This window comes from Amblyomma mixtum, chromosome 3, assembly GCF_055824585.1.
Source record: "Amblyomma mixtum isolate Tamu chromosome 3, ASM5582458v1, whole genome shotgun sequence".
In the NCBI taxonomy this organism is placed as follows: Eukaryota; Metazoa; Arthropoda; class Arachnida; order Ixodida; family Ixodidae; genus Amblyomma; species Amblyomma mixtum.
In genome coordinates, this window is record NC_143014.1 from 146,218,076 (window position 1) to 146,234,421 (window position 16,346).

A 16,346-nucleotide genomic window follows, 5' to 3' on the forward strand; every position below is an offset into this window, starting at 1 on the left:
TCAACTTCCCCTTAAAAGTACAAAGCGATAAAATTAGAGATCCCTCCTGCGAAAGTAATTTTCTATTTCATAGAACTCAGATCGTGGGGAGTTCAAGAGTATACATTGTTGGGCAAGTCGGCCGTACATCGTTAAGTAAGTGACTGCGCAACGAAGACATGGACGTGAAGAGCACAATGACAGGTATAGTCCTTGTGCTCTTCACGTCCATGTTTATGTTGCTCAGCCCCTTGATTATCTTGAGGAGTCCTTATACCACTACTGCCTCAGTGGTGCTATAGTTAAGCAATGCGGTACTGCCCCGGCAGGGGGCTGTTTCAAACACAGCCACCGGTGGGGCTTGCAAGACCCAGGTTGCTGTTCCCGAGCAACCGTAAGGCTTATTTTTGCCAAGGTGGGTAGGTGGCAGTGGCATTAATTTATTTGAATTAATTTTATTTACACCTGCCATGGTGGACACGTTGCCCACAACCTGGTAGGCAGGTGGGACACGTGTTTTCTCGTGACATGGAACGACGGACTCCAGCTATTCTCGGGAACGAGATCTCGAATGTCGCATTAAGAACGGACGAGTTAGCTCCGACTCAAACTGATTGTTTACTAATAAGAAACATGTACTCCTGCGCCGCCATAAGAGGTGAAGTCCAAGGCCCCACGAAATCTCGTCCGCTAGGGTGTTGGACTATTCAGGGCAGCAGCTTGGGCGTGTGAGTTATTCATTTATTATGGAACAGCGCAGAACAACAAGCCAGGACAGGGGACAGGCGCTGACTTACAACTCCTTGTAAGTCAGCGCCTGTCTCGTGTCCTGTGCCGTCGTTCTGCTCTGTTCCATCACCAATTGGATCGGTGTTAGAAAGAAGCAAGAACCCGACTCAAAAATTTTTTCCACATCAGGTCAGGCGAGATTTCGTCCCTCCATTTACTTCATCAAACTGCGAATGGCGCATGGTCAACCATACGAAACGGAGAGTGAAGAAGGCTTTCGTTGGAAATCCGAAAAGTCTTAACCTCCTATCCTTCAAGGTCGGCGCCATCTGTACGGCAAAACAAAAAAAGAGGCGCACGGAAAAGCATCAAACTGCTCAGCTGGTTGCTATAAGTGCCCGTAGCTTACAAACACCCTATTCTTCTCGCAAAAAAAACAAAAAAAAAAAACGAATTGCGGTCTAATCCGTGCTACGCTTATCTAACTGCAGGCTTTCATGCATGTTGTTCAATGCTTTGATCTTATGCATATACAACGAACAATATAAGGAACAATATAACAACAGGAACAATATAAGGAGTCTGTTTGGTCATCTATCGAGGACGTCGTGCATTCATAAAGGATAAGATTTCTCTTTCGTACGGTGTATTTTATATAAATCTGAATCCTTTTTGTGCTTCGCTGCGTACGAAATAGCACCATTTTTTGGTCAACGCTGTTGTTCATGTCGCACTTATTGCAAGCTATTACAAAAGCAGGTGTCATTTGCGTAAGCTTCTCCAGCCTGCATGCCATTTGAAAGCAGCAGCATAGCTGTCGGCTCCTCGCTGATGCAAACAGCCTCAGCATTGTGCGTTGCCTCCAACCATACTGGTGCCTAAAAAGTGCGGACAAACAGACATACAAAAATTTTCGGAAAAAGAAAGGCGAAAATGTAGCCGTTAAATGCATTTATGCGTTAAAAACGAGCACGACATGATCTTCGTCTCCTTACTAACCTGACCAAGAACTGACTGACCACACTAGTGCGCTGAAGGGAGAAAGAAGACCTGCCTGGATGCTGGCCACAGATTCCCTACACTCTTCCACTTTGGCCACGTGCTCCGTCTCGGTGATGACAAACATTGGCTGCGAGTCCTCCAGCTGGTAGAGAAGCTCCCCTGCGAGCAGAGAGCACGTAGAATCGTCAAACGGGGCTTCACATGGCATAAAGCAAACCGGTGGAGTCGCGTTTGGGGCGTGACAGCCTTTTACGGCTGCTGCACTAGAAAACCGCAATTTATTATTACAAACCGCTAGCAAAAAATTGGGAGTGGCTTAGCTCTGGTTAAGCCTGGATATAGAAGCGAAAAGCGGCATTTATGCTTTGCTTGACGTCATGGCTGTCGCAGTTCGCGCACAATGCTCTGGGAGCGCCACGATAACGGTGTAGGCAAGCGCGTTATGAGCCCTCCTTGCGCATGCGTAGCAACTGTGGTAAACTTGCGGCTGCAACGAAAGGGCTAAATGAAACCGTCGCTTCAAAGCACTCTATGTTGGGCACATGATTTCCATGCATCGCAGAGTACCACAGCAGAGGCGTGCAACTACTCAATAAATGCCGACCGTGAACGATATCGAGTTTGCGAAGCTTTATCGGAGGGCGAGTTGTTACCGTCGTTCTAAATATATTAATATCTGGCGGGCTAAAGTCATTAGCTGAGAAGGGATCCTTGTGCACCAAAAAATATACATATTTATGAACTACCTGTAACTGCAGATATGCTGCCTGTTATGTTATTTCTGTCCCCCCCCCCCTTCAATAATGCCTAATTTTGGCACTGTAGGCTTTTGAATGAATGAATGAATGAATGAATGAATGAATGAATGAATGAATGAATGAATGAATGAATGAATGAATGAATGAATGAATGAATGAATGGCGCCTACAACGCGAATCAAATGTGTCAGTTTGATAGCGCACAAAGCTGAGCAAGTCAGTTTCTTTTGCAATAAGGAGCATAGATGTGCTAAAGCATGTTGTGAACACATTTACTTCTAGCAAAAAGCCATGGCCGATGTTTATGCCGCAAAAGACTTAAACTGCCTCATAAGCTTTCAAGGTCAGAAATAAAATGAGGGGCTCTTTATGCAGAGTACAGGCGTGAGCTGCATGCAAGCTGCTAAACAAAGTTAAACCTAGCACTGAAAATTCTTCGTGTTCTAAGAAAGACGAAAAACTACTGTTTCGAAATTATCTTCGCATTATGGACTTCGAAGAGGAACAGCTAATTTCGTGCTTCCAATATTCCTTGCACACTCCATCAGCTTTCACACGCATGGCGTAGTGTGCGGTCAAATTCATAGTTTGCTTATGACTTCGTTTGTTCGTTCTTGCATCACATATATTTACTGCTCACATTTATGCTCACATAAATGATAACTGTTTACTGCCGCAGCTTGCAATATGTTCCTTGAGGATGAAGGGCGAAAGGAACATTGTTAGTATGCGCCAGTTTCTTCTCGCACTAATATCCTGAAGTCGCAGCTAAGATCAATAAATCGAAATAAGGTATTCCTCATTCACAAAGCTTCGCCAACGTTTTTTGACAATTTACTTACTACTAGTCGTGAAACTTCTACGTACCGCTATGGGAGAATTTAGACGCTGCCCAGATTGAACTCTCCGTGACGCCGCATCGATCAGTCCTCGCAGCGTCCCATTTAAAAAGCGATCGGCACCATTCGATGCACATATGGCTTCAGATATAACCGACTTCTCACTCTCGTATGAAAACAACCTAAAAGAGCACTGTGAGAGCGCAGAACCGGTGTTTAAATGGCAACTTTCCTTGCGAAAAATGAATCAATAAGCAGCACAGCATTCCACTACTGGCTTAACCAAACTAACATCTTTCTTCGTGGCCATCCAAACATTATCTATCGGCCTGTGCAATGCTTCCTTTCCGACAGAAATGCAGGTTGATCCTCTCTTGTCCACGCTGCACGTCTCATAGTGTCTCGTTCTGTTCCTTATGCAATCGTTTAAAGCAAATTCATTTCAATGACCACTGCACGGAGATTTTTGCGCAGAACACATGGAGCTTAGAACAAAAACACAGACACTTGTCTGTGTTTCTCTCCTATGTCAATGATCATTCACCAAATGGTCTAACAGTCTGCGCTATCCTTATGCAACTTCTGGGGAAATTTCGTGACCTTCCCTAACCCCTATATATGCTCCGTAATATATAAGGGCGAATACACCCCTTCCTATAAGCTGTGTGGCCACCCTGCATGGGTGCCCCAAGGACTTTCTGAAGGAGGGCCTGCAGCTATCGAAACCCGGAACAATGGGAGACCGCGTTACTTGGCTCCGACCTGGGCGTTCAACTGCCGGTCGTGGGCAGAGCCATCGAGGTCGCCGAACGCCAAAGGCTCAAGGCCACCTGAAGAGGCTGCACCCTCACAGACTCCCGCCACACTTTTGTCGACGAATTAACATTTACCCTCTCCCTCTCTTCGTGACCTGTGAAAGCTATGCTATGGGCAACAAGGAAAGCCGTAGTGAAGAACTCCGCATTAATTTCGACCACCTCGGGTTCTTTAACGTGCGGTGAAATCTCAGCATACAGGCGTTTTCGCATTTCGCCTCCATCGCAGCATAGCTGTCGCTACATAATATCAAACCTCCGACCTTCTGCTCTCAGCAGTAGAACGCCCGGAAAATGCCATGAGAGTCTCAGCATACGCCCTGCTCCGGTCAGAGGGGCTTAAGTATCTGCATGCAAGCTTCATGGCATCAAAAAAAAAATTACAGAAAGAGCCATGAGAAGTTGTTAATCGTTCACGAGGTCCTGAACGTAGGAACGTACCGACAACTATTTCTCGTAACATTGGTGCTATATCTCTTATTTTCAAAACAATTCAATGCATTTATTTTTTTTCGGCTGGCCAGGGCACGCAGACACCGAGCAGGAATAACAAACAGCACTTCTTCCGCTTTGCATGGAAGATTCCGGAATAAATTTTCTGTCGTCAACAAAAGCTGTAATAAAAATAGTACAAAAAGCAACAATCCTCTGTGTCATCAATTTTGAAATATTGTTGTCGTTTTTCTAAAAAAAAAAACATATTAACGTGCCCCTCTTCGCTATTCCTGACTGCAAGCAGTATCTGATGGCTTTAAGAATGTTCTTGCTGTACCACTGCACACCGAAAAAGCGGAAACGAAAATTATCGTGGTATTAAAAATTAAGGTGTGGTATCGACTCCCGGCCGCGGTGGCCGCATTTCAATGGACAGGAAATGCAACAACAAAAAACGTCACGGGACAGTTACCACTTGCGGGTAACGTGAATTTCAGTGATTTCTACGGTTGCATGTGTCACTCAGTATTCGCGGCTACGTTTCTTTGCCTCAGTGTCGGCGACACGAAGTTACATTTGTATCCCGAGATCTGCGGGATCTTGTCGCGCAGCGCGTTTGCGACCAGCGTTCCGATCGCATTCATCTATTGCACCCGCCGCACGTTTCCGAACCCTGGCCTACCGCTGACGTGCAGCGTCCCGAACAGGACGCTTCCTCTCAACTGCATCTATGGCCGCCAAGCTACACTGCAGCTTCCGGCTTCGGCTGCACGACGAGCTAAGTCTTTGCGGACTATGCACTTCCGTTCGCGTTCTCTCGTCCGGCGCAATGCGCTTGTGCGTTAACAGGGCCCCGTATTTCCGTGGCGTCTGAAGCAGTCACTCAAGGGTGTCCCCACAGGGGCGAAGAGAGACGGGAAGACTCGCGTTTGCGCGCGCCTGGCACTATCCCCATGCGCGCCTTCGTCCTCTCTGCGGTCAGTGCGGACGAGTGGCTGCGCCAAACCGAGGAACGTCGCACTAACAGCTATCGCTGTAAAACGCCCGTGCGCAGTGTGATGTCAATGTACGTTAGAGAGCAAAAAAAAAAAATATATCGACATATTCTCGTGAATATTTACCTATGATGACTACAGCGGGAGCAGAACTCGCGACTTTGGGACGAATTTATATTTTAAATTAGCAATGAAAGTCAAGCTAGAGCCAAAGGTACCGCCGTGCTGTGATAAACCTTCGCAGCTCTCAAAGTACTCCAGCAATGGCTCTTGTACTTGATATGTTCTACAGCCTATGAATAGGAATACATAGCGTTAAAAACTTCAGACACCTTAATTTTTTTCCTTCCAGCTAGTCACCTTTTCTTGCACGGTTTAACCATACTTTCTCGTCATCTCTTGTAATGTTTTTCAGAAAGGCAGACTGCCGCTATGCTGCCAATGGCGCTGCAGTCGACAGCGCTGCTACCGGCAAAAGAGGTTGCTGGTATTTGATAGCGAGTTTTGTTTTATTTATTGCATTTTCAAACTACTATAGTGCTCTCAGCTGCAGTTTTAAAAAACCCACGAATCCCAGTTAACGTCACGTTCATTACTGCCTCTGCATGCCACCTAGGAGGCGCGGCAGTCATCATGTCTATAGAGTTGCACAGACTGACTATACAGGGTGTTTCACCTAAGACTTTACACAATTTTTAAAGATAGGGTTTTTGAGTTAGTACAGAACTTTTTCGACGTAGCATTGTCAGGTGTGTAGTACAACAGAATACAGCTAAGACATGCTAACTAGCAGGCTGGTTAACTAATATTTAATAGTTAATTTTTTAACTATTACTGTTAGGCTCCTTAAGTATATACAGGCGTATAGTAGTTTATAGAATTTTGAAAACGCAGTTACCCTTGGCGCTGTGGGCCAACGACATCGGGTCAAAATACATGCGCATTCGAGAAGCATGCAGGCGGAACAACCTCTCCAGTGCATGTAACTCGTCCAAATTGCCAAAATTTGTTGGACTACAGCGGCGAGAGTAACCGCGTTTTCTAAATTCTTAACTCGAAATATTACTTACGGTGGGCTACACGCCTCTCAATAATTAAAGAACCTAATACTAATAGTTAAAAAGTTAAGTATTTAATATTAGTTAACCAGCCTGCTAGTAAGCACGTCTCAGCTGTATTTTGATGTACTATACGACTGACAATGCTATGCTGAAAAAAAGAGCTCTTTTAACTCAAAAAGCCTATTTTTAAAAAGCGTGTAAAGTCTTAGGTGAAACACCTTGTATATCGTGCCCCCATCACCAGGGTTTGCATATGCTGTCTCATACAAGAAATCGGGGCTACGATATGGAAAAATTGGATTTCAAATTGTTCTTTCGTGTTTCTCAGCGCCACAGGCAGGCATTCGTTTATTTGGTGAATAACCTTGCGAATCGTGCAAAAAAGTAAATATGGTCGAAAAATGTCAGTAGACTGTAACTTCAAAATACTCAGATGGTCAAAATTAATCCGATGCCTTCCACTACGGCATCTTTCATAAGTAGGGTTGGGACTTTTCGGATTGAACCGAAAATACACCGACAAAATTACGACAAATTATCTTTTCTACATTCAGTTTCAACCGAGAAAGGTGAGTAGTCTTGACATGGGCGCAGGCGTTAGCTGGCTATCGAGTAGCAGTTACCCTCAGACAAAGGAGAAAATGAATAAAATGAATGAAGTTGTTATCGCACAGTTAACTGGCTTCTACATGATGGGAAACCCTACCTCGTCGCCATATGTCCTCTTCAAGCGTAGTGCTGTTCACTGTCATCACCGTCATACGGAGGAGTTACTTGGTTAAGCAGGTGTCTCCTTCGCATTCGAAGACACTCGAAACCATGCACAAGTGTAACAAGTGTTATGTTCTGGCCACGGAATTTCTCATCATACCTAGACGGAAAGCTGGCAACTCTGCACATCATCCACAAGGGCATGCCGTCAAGGTGGAGTTTCGTATTTGGCTTCGCTAGTGCTAGGACGAAAACGTGGCTTCATTTATGCTAGTACCACTCTTATCAAGGTAGAACTACAAGAAATGCCGGGAAAGTTTCAATGCCAGCCTTAGACTAAACTTTCACTTGCGTTCAATTCATCGACAAGTTGAAAAACGCACTATTAAAATAACTTAACCTGCCCACAGAGGAGTGCATCGCGGCGCAGCCACCAACTCCAAGGCAGGATGCACGTTTTTGGCTCAACACTAGCGAATCCAAATATAAAACCTCATCTTCCCGGCGTGTACTTGGTGGATGAAATGCTCTTCAAGAAAGCAGGCAATTTTGAGAATCTCGTAGAGGTTCTGGCGGCCGCGACGGTTAAGCGGCAGTCCCATCGCTGTGGTCAGCACCTAGACCACGTGATGCCCTGCACTTTCGCTCAAGCTAGCAAACCAACCCAGATAACACGGTAACCCACCGTTTCGAAATTAATATCCATTTTCTTTTATGATAAAGAAAGGTCCGATCATTTCATCGTTCGTTACTTTCTTCATTCGCGATAGCATTTCCTTCTGCCATACAGCTATGCATGGCTTGCGCCGACGCCACATATAGTCGCCGTCATGCTGGCGAGCCAGGAGCACTGCTAAAAGGCGCGCGTTTCTAAATCCTCTTATCGAAACCTTCTCTGGCTTGCATGCTGCCAAAGCTAGGCGCGGTTCACCATTCTGGCGCCCGTGACGTCAGGTGCAAGCCGTTTATAAGCGCTTTACCAATAACTGACAATCATTTGTGCGTTAATTACAGGTAAATCAAATGCTGAAGCTTAAAAAGAAGCTAAGAAACTCTCAGGGACTTTTCACGGCACATGAATACCACATTTTATCACTAAAATAAACGGTAACTCATCCGTAGGAATAAATATTCTCCGAAAAAAAAACGCAAACTGCGTTCTGAAATAAACATCGAAGAAAGTCCACCAAATTTTCGGGGAAAAGAAAACGTAAAGTCCAACCCCTAATCATAGCCCACGTGTATATCTTCGTGACGTGAACACCTACCAGCGCTGCAGCATGAGCCTCGGCACGTGTTCAGTTCAGCTCAAGTTCCACGGATGAAATGCGCTTCGCGGGATGTGTGCAGTTTATTTTTTTTGTACTCGCGAGCAGCGAGTTTTATTTTGTTCTATTTGTTACTGCGCTGTGGCAGACACCTGAGGACGCGTCTAGGTCGCACCCTTTCGCTGTTATTTTAGTGTTGTTGACGCGGCTCGCAGGACCATCCATCATGCCCGTGCCGGCTTCGGACGACGTTTTCATTCCATCTGAGAACTGGCTCTCGCCGGTAAGAAAGAAAGGGCAACTGAAATTACGCAGGAATCTCCACGAAACGACTAAATAAAATCTGAAATTGCTCCAAAGTAGGGCTTTCTGTTTACTTTTAGCCCACTGAACATTTTGGCTGGCCTACATTTAGCTTATAACGTGAGTGCGTCTGCTATTGTAATCAAGTTGTTATGTCTAGGGGAAAAAAAAGACTACCTACTTAAATATGCGATCCCTATGTTAGTGGGCTTTCCCCCTAGTGATACAGGGAGCAGTTTAAAACCTTTTAAAGAAAACTGGTGCTTCTCGGTGAATTTTTGAAAAGTGCTTGCACCGAATGCACTATATATATGCACAAAATGAAGCGCTTTCTTAATCTTCTAGTAATTACTTAGCCCCTTGTTTGTGTGCCGATACACGCTTGCCTCTCTACTTGCTCTCCCCTTTAAAGCACATCCCCGAACAAAAGACAAGTAAAGTGCGTCGTTTCATTTTAATTCGCAGTGCCTTTTTAGATTTTTATCTGCCGCTTTACGTGGACGACCCACATTGTCCCAGATTTATTCATACTTTTGTTGTTGTTTTTCCTGGGCTCTCCCCCGCCCGTTCGTCGAAAGAGGCGATCCTCAAAGAGTCCTCGACATCGATGAGACATGGCCCTCTACGGGAGCACCCCAACGAGCTTGTACAACTCTGCTGCTTTTCTGCCGTTTTCGTTTCGCAACAGCCACACAGACGACCGTACGCAGCCTGCGCGGGGTCCGCGACGTTTTCGCGAAACGCGGCGCGCGTGGTTGGAAGCAAGAGGAGGGTATGAGGCGGTCGGACATGTCAAACACGAAACGATCGGGGCTTATCACGGCTCCTCTCCCGCTCTCTCTCTCTGCACTCCCCCCTTCCTCCCTACCCACCCGCTTTTTTCCTGAAAGCGGTCGCCGTAGCCATTATCTTGGGACAAGTGGTCCTAGGCGGCGGCTCGGGGTCCAAATCGAGGCCGAGATATAGACCAAGCCGCCGGCGCCGGACCATTAGCATAAAGCACGGTGCGGAGAGTACATGGCCGCGCAGCCGGTCAACGCAGCCAGGTTTTTTGTTTTGTTTTGTTTTTCTTCGTTTGTTTTTCTCTCCCCCAGCATCGAAACTTTTCTCTTACTACACCCGCGCGCGCCGTGCATTCCCCTTATCGCGGAGCTTCGGGATGCCTGTCCACTGCGGCTCGTTTTAGAGCCAGAGGCTCGCTGACGCCTGCGCGCGGGACGGTGTACAACGCCACGCCGCCGAGAGGGAGCGGACGAAGAAGCAATATCCCCGATATGCGGTCGATACATCGAGCTGTCTCGCGGAGAAGAGTTCACGCGGCTCCCCGCTTTCTCAATCACGAGCCGTTCTCTCTGCTTAGCGTCACGAGGTGCGCGCCATAGACAAGAGTGAGAGGAGCGAGGGAAAGGGGGATGAAGGCAGAGAGAACGGGAGCGCGCACTCGACGCGCGTCAGCAACGCACCTCCGTATCCCTCCCTACTCCCGAGGGGTTTGTAATTAAAATCCTCGGCGCCTGGTGCAAAGTTTGGGTTCATTTTTTTTTTTTGACCGATCAAGAGCATGTGTCGAGTTGTGTAGAGCGCGTGCAGCGGCAGGTAAACATGCACGGTTCAAGGGTTCGCTTCTCGAAAGCAGCGGGGCGATGTGCTCGCCACATTTCTCTAGTGCGCGGTGACCCTCCTCGATATGCACGCAACCTTCTGAAGGATGTATTAGTCGATCCATTCCCTGCTCGTGCAGCTCATAATGGCAACTGTCTTTGGTGTTCCTCTGTCTGTTATTCACGGTTTTGAGACTTGTCACCATACCTATTCCAGGATCGTATGCCATATACCCATGACGTTAACATAGTCATCAGAGCTGAATAAAACCAGCTATAGCAGAAATAACAAAACTTACTTCCCCCCTGGCTTACTGTCAGCTAATTAACGCGTGACGCATAAAACACTAGCCGCACAATATTTTACGCGAACACGCCTCCTAAACTGAAAAAGAAAATAGCATGTTCATAAGACGATTTTTTTTTTTTTTGCGTAACACTGTATACGGCAGTCTAACGTTGAGCCAACACTTGCAGCAGGTCTGCACAAAGACGCGAAAATGCGCTAATAGTGTATGAACTGCAAGTCATGGTTTCTCGCTCAAGATAGTAACGAAGCTCTATCAATGCTTCGTTCATTTTCTCGTAATTTACGCTATTGCTGTTTACGGTCTACTACTTCTTATCTGCCGTTCTTCATTAGCTCCATTACACGTCGTCCAAAAAACAGCATGCACGTTGTCCTCGTGCTCAGGAGGTATGACATCGTCCGTTGTCACTTCACATCAGTGGCTCCGGTAAAACAACCTGCCGAATGCGTTAACACCGCACTAAGGTTTAAATCACTCCTGAGCATTCAGCCGTAAAATTTAGCACAGTATACAAGAGTCACATCGCTAGGTTAACCCGTCACGCCAGTAATACGCTTGTATAACCAAATGCAGCCAGCAAATCAGAGCGTTAATCCCGAAAGCTAGTTGTTCGGAGCTCCTCGCTGAGGTTAGTGCCGAGGTCGAACTGAAGCACGTTGCGTACAACCTCGATATCATCTTGATTTCGACATTCTTACCTCAAGGCCAGGTTCCGACAGGTGCTCGAAAACACCCATAGCTTCTGAACGGAATGTCGAGCAGGCTGGTTCAAAGTGGCGTTCAGTATAGCATACGCGGACCGGTGGTGAATACTACGCGTCCAGGAGAGGCGTGCGCCAAGTGCAAACGCAGCGGTCGTGAATCGAGGGCGTTAGCGTTTGTAAAAACTAGGTCAAAGGAACGCGCTGTCCGTTCCTCACTGGCGAGAGAGATGACGTCATCGGCGGGTCTCTATAAAAGCAAGCATCGGCATGAGCACAGCGCTCGCTTTTACCAGCATCAGCGCAGCCGAGGGAGGTGAATGGGAACTGAGAAACCGACGCGGTTGTTGCGACGCGCAACTTTCCTTTCCATCCTTTCACAACTCTTTCTTTCAACTCCTTTCTGCCTGCGCGCGGGAGTTATTGTGGCCCCAGTTGAAACCAGTCGACAGGCCCGTGCACTTTTCTTTCGTCATACGGTCACAGCAGCAGCAGAGCGCAGCGAGCAAATAGTCTTAGCTGCAGCCCAATAAAGTACTCCACAGCGTTCCTACTGCTCCTTCATTACTGGCACCCACGAACACCGTAGGGCACGTTAAACATGACGACGTGGAGGACATGGGGACGTCTCTGCCGAAAACAGTTTTTGGCTGGAATAATCCGTGTTAGCATAATAGTTCGTGAATTTTTCAAGCGTCATGGATTTTGTGGCAATTTATTCACGTAACAGGCTCTTTCAGAGAAAGAAGGCCTACGCAAGGCCTATGCCGGTGGGTGTGCGAATAATACTTTTTCAGCACTGTGTCGAATACGGATAGGGCAGTTTAATACCGCATCGATAGGGAATAGTGTCCCTGAAAACCGGGTCAAGTACGAATCTAGCAGTGAAAGAATCGGCGATTAAACACAAATCGAATATTGGTACGAATATTCAATTCTTTTGCGGAGTAATGAGGCTTCTGAGCGAAAACAACGAAGGGTAGCGCCGGAGCTGCGTTACGGCGCTATAATTCATAGTCACAGCTCTAATTGTGAACAGCCATGCTGTTGATCGGGAGACACAATACCATATTGATGTATACATAAGAAAATTAACTTTTGCCATTGATGATCACAGTGAATAAACTAGTTTCACATCACGCGGTAAACGTGAGTGGCGCGAGCTGTGAGCCAGGACTCTGATATCGGGCAACGGGGCAAGGTTTGCTCAAGTTGGCTAAACCCTGTGGAGGCCACCTTGGAGGCCATATATGAGTATTGTGAGCATCGCTACTCGAATGACCGCCTCATATCATTGATACCCCTATCCTGTGCAAACTCATCGTGGCAGTATGCTGTGCGGCCTCAGACTGGGTGCTTTTTTTTTTTTTTTGACAGTCGTTGAAGAAAACTACGGCGTTTCTTCATGGCAGTTGCTAGAAAATTATTCGAAAACTTACTTAAATAGTTTCGAATAATTTTCTATATGCGCCACTTGTTTACTGTGGCGAATGGAATAGGAGGATATTTGATATTCAATAGGAGGATTTGAGGATTTGAGCGAACAGTCCCGCCAAGCAGTTTTACCGGCACAACACGATGGCTGTCGACGGGTGTCGAGGCGGCAACCAAAAAATGATGGAGTTAACAATAATAATAGTCCTCAACAAAAGGCCGGGTTGTCCATTGAAAGACAAAAAACTGCAGTCAAGGCCGCGAATGCTGGACGAGACTATACCCTTATAAAAATGGTCTATAGACAGTCTATAGACTTCTTATTGGCTCTATCGACTTCCTATAGATATTGCTTTTTGTCTATTCATAGTCTATAGACTGTCTAAAGACAAAAGTCTACCAAAAGTGTATGGCCATAAATCTATAGATTGTCTATAGACTGTCTATGGCATTTGTATTGCCTATAGACTTTTGTCTATAGACAGTCTATAGACTTTATAGACAGAAGTCCATAGACGCTCTACAGACTGTCTAAAACGTTTTTGTAAGGGTATACTCTAGGGGTCGTATCCTTCTCTTTCCTTTTTTTTTTTTCCTTGCAAAGTGAAATGAAATTTTTAAGGACTTCAATTTTCGTACTGAGTAGGACAAAGGCATTACCGCTGTTTCTATGAGCACGAAAGCCTGCAAGTAGCACCAAGCGGCTAAAATTTCGATGGCCTTTATCATTTGCAAATTTTTGCTCTGTACCTGGCAAGTTTGCGCGCAAGGATCATGTTTTACCGACAATGTTTAGTATTCACTGGGAGTAAACTACATTTCATGTTGTGCCAATCGAAAAGACGAGTTCATAACGAATCACCAGACGTGATGACGTCTAGCATATATTCTTTACGACCATGAATTCGGTGAAATTTTAGGCATATCACGCGGCTCTTGGAAACAGAAATCATTACAAAACGATAGTACACAAGGAGTGCATTCTGTGCAACAGTTCAGAAAAGAAATACGCCAAAAGGAACACACACCTATCTATGGCATTGTTAACGTTCCAACCGGAAGACTGCTATTATGAGGGCGGCGGTCCGGTTGAAATGGTAACAGGCGTCCTTATGCGGTCTCCCTTTACTAGTCTAGTGCTTTATGATGCGTCGAGCACGGCAGCTGATAAACATGAAATGCGAAACTCACGAAGTGTGAGGGAAGCCTTGGCCATGATGAGCACTCCGTTGATGCTCGCGATACCCAGGAACGTTGGCCACATCATGACGTGGTTCGAGCAGTGGAAACAGACTTTGGCGCCAGGCGTCAGGCCTCGCTTCCGGAATGCCGAAGCCATAGCGGTTATCTGCCCCCATAATTCCTCGTAGCTCGTCGTCAGACCCGTTGTCACGTCGATCTGCGGGTGGAGCCCCGGTTAACGCTTGCAAGGAAATCTCAGAAATACTGCGTCAAGGCAGGAGATGGTAATGATGATGATGGTGGATTTTTATGGCGCAGGGGCATCTGTGGCCAAAGAGCGCCGTGGCAGAAGGTTTTTTCGTTTTTGCTCAAGGTGGGGTCAAGGACCCATATCCCAAGCATTTCACCCTAAAGCAGCCGAGCACCAGACCAGTGGGAAGCTTGTACCCATTGCATCACCGGTGGGTAGCCAGGGGCACTGGGGATCGAACCCAGCACCTCCCGCACGCGAGGCGGATGCTCAGACCAGTAGGCCACCGCTGCGGTGTCAAGGCAAGAGAGCTAAAACTTTATCCTGACAGTTTCCAAAGTAAGCAAGACGGTACTTTACAGAGTGCTTTTATCCAGGCGAAAATAGTGAGACTTCAACAGACGCCCACCCGCCAGGGCACTAGCAATATGGTGGGACTATATAAGAAAGAAAGGCTGAAAGTGTAAACTACCTTTTTTACTATGCTGCCTAAAGAAAAAATATTACTTTCAGCCCTAACATAACCGTTCTAACGGCCAAGACGGTTGCCGACTGCACCAATCAGAACTCGGCGAGAGCCAGAAACATGATGGCCAACATCGCTCAAAGTCAAGGCCGAGTTCTTTTCAAGGCTTTTTTGGGGATATTTGTAAAAATCACAGGGAATGTACGAATCGCTTGTAAGACCCGAACTAGAACGTTCATAATTTATTAAGGTGGCTTATGAGGGATTCCTTGCACAATTCCTCGAAGCAGCTCAAAATCAAGTCGCTCATTTTATACTACGTAATTGTACGCGTGGCAGCGCAACCGCTCTCATAAACCAATTTAAATCTACTCACACTGCAGCAACAGCGACAAAATTCATTGCTTCAATTTTTTTTTTTTTTTTGCAAATTATACAAATTGTACATTTTCCGTTCTTAAAGACAAACACGCACATCCTGCACCGCACATTTCCTGGCCCATCGATCATCCGCTAAAAGTATATATACAGTATATATACGTATATATACAGTCGTGCCCTGTTCATATGGACGCTTTCGTTCCTCAGTAAAATGTCCGTAGAGCGAGACGTCCATAATAACAAATCGTGAATAAAAATTCTTTAAACAAGAAGGCACAGTGATTAAGGTCTAAGTTTGTGCATAGTGGTGGGCAGTGAAATGGAAATTAAATAGAATCTTGATAAGTCGAAATGCATTATACTATAGCAACCATTATCTTTAAAATATTGCGGTACAGCTTGAAGCGTCTATCAGTCCATGACATGCGTGATGGCGTCTCATGGCATGATGGCCTTTCACCCATTAAGACTGTTCACATCCCACGAGCTGCTAGTGCATGTCTGTACTCAGTCAGCTGACAGCTGCGGAATAAGGCTGTCAACGTAGCACGAGCTTCGGAGATAGTTTGCGTAACGACCTTTCATGCAATATGGAAAGTGGTAAGGAGCGTCGACTGAGCACCTTGACACTGCAAAGCATGAAAACACAAAAAAAGGGGCCACCGCGTATTGGATTTACACTTGCGCACTGCCTTTAGCTGGTGTCCTGCAATCAAAATACAGGAGAGGAACCCTCTGGTTGGGGCAGTGAGGATTTTATTCTCATCGCTGTCCACATTAATGCGGCAAACATACACGGGCCACTACGGGCTCCGTCTATTTTCACCCTCTCCATTGCCGGGCAAAGAGTTCCCATGTTAACCAGAGGTAAATGCATTTCAAAAGTTTGGTCTCCAGAAAAACTGTCTAGATTAACGGGGGTTGTAATAACGGGGTATGACGTACTAACCTGTACAAATTTTCTTGATTTCTTTTCGCAGCAAATTTAGGATATTACTAGCCATGCCAAATGATATTAACGATAAGCAAAGCCGAAAGTTGGGCAAGTTGGATAACATTCATGATGTTACAATAGCGCGCAAGGAACACGCGGGATGGAAAGGAAACGACGCAGACAAGCGCTTG

General features: G+C 46.1%; 1 protein-coding gene across 1 annotated transcript in view; it reads right to left on the bottom strand.

Annotated features, from left to right (window-relative positions):
* Positions 1–16,346, bottom strand: part of LOC149352288 (luciferin 4-monooxygenase-like) — a 31,100-nt gene that overhangs the window by 13,508 nt on the left and 1,246 nt on the right. Inside the window, exons 2-3 of the mRNA XM_089577136.1 lie at positions 14,134–14,341; positions 1,763–1,869 (exon numbers count right to left, since the gene is read on the bottom strand). Coding sequence (XP_089433262.1) covers positions 1,763–1,869; positions 14,134–14,341 — 315 coding nt within the window. The remainder of the gene's footprint in view (positions 1–1,762; positions 1,870–14,133; positions 14,342–16,346) is intronic.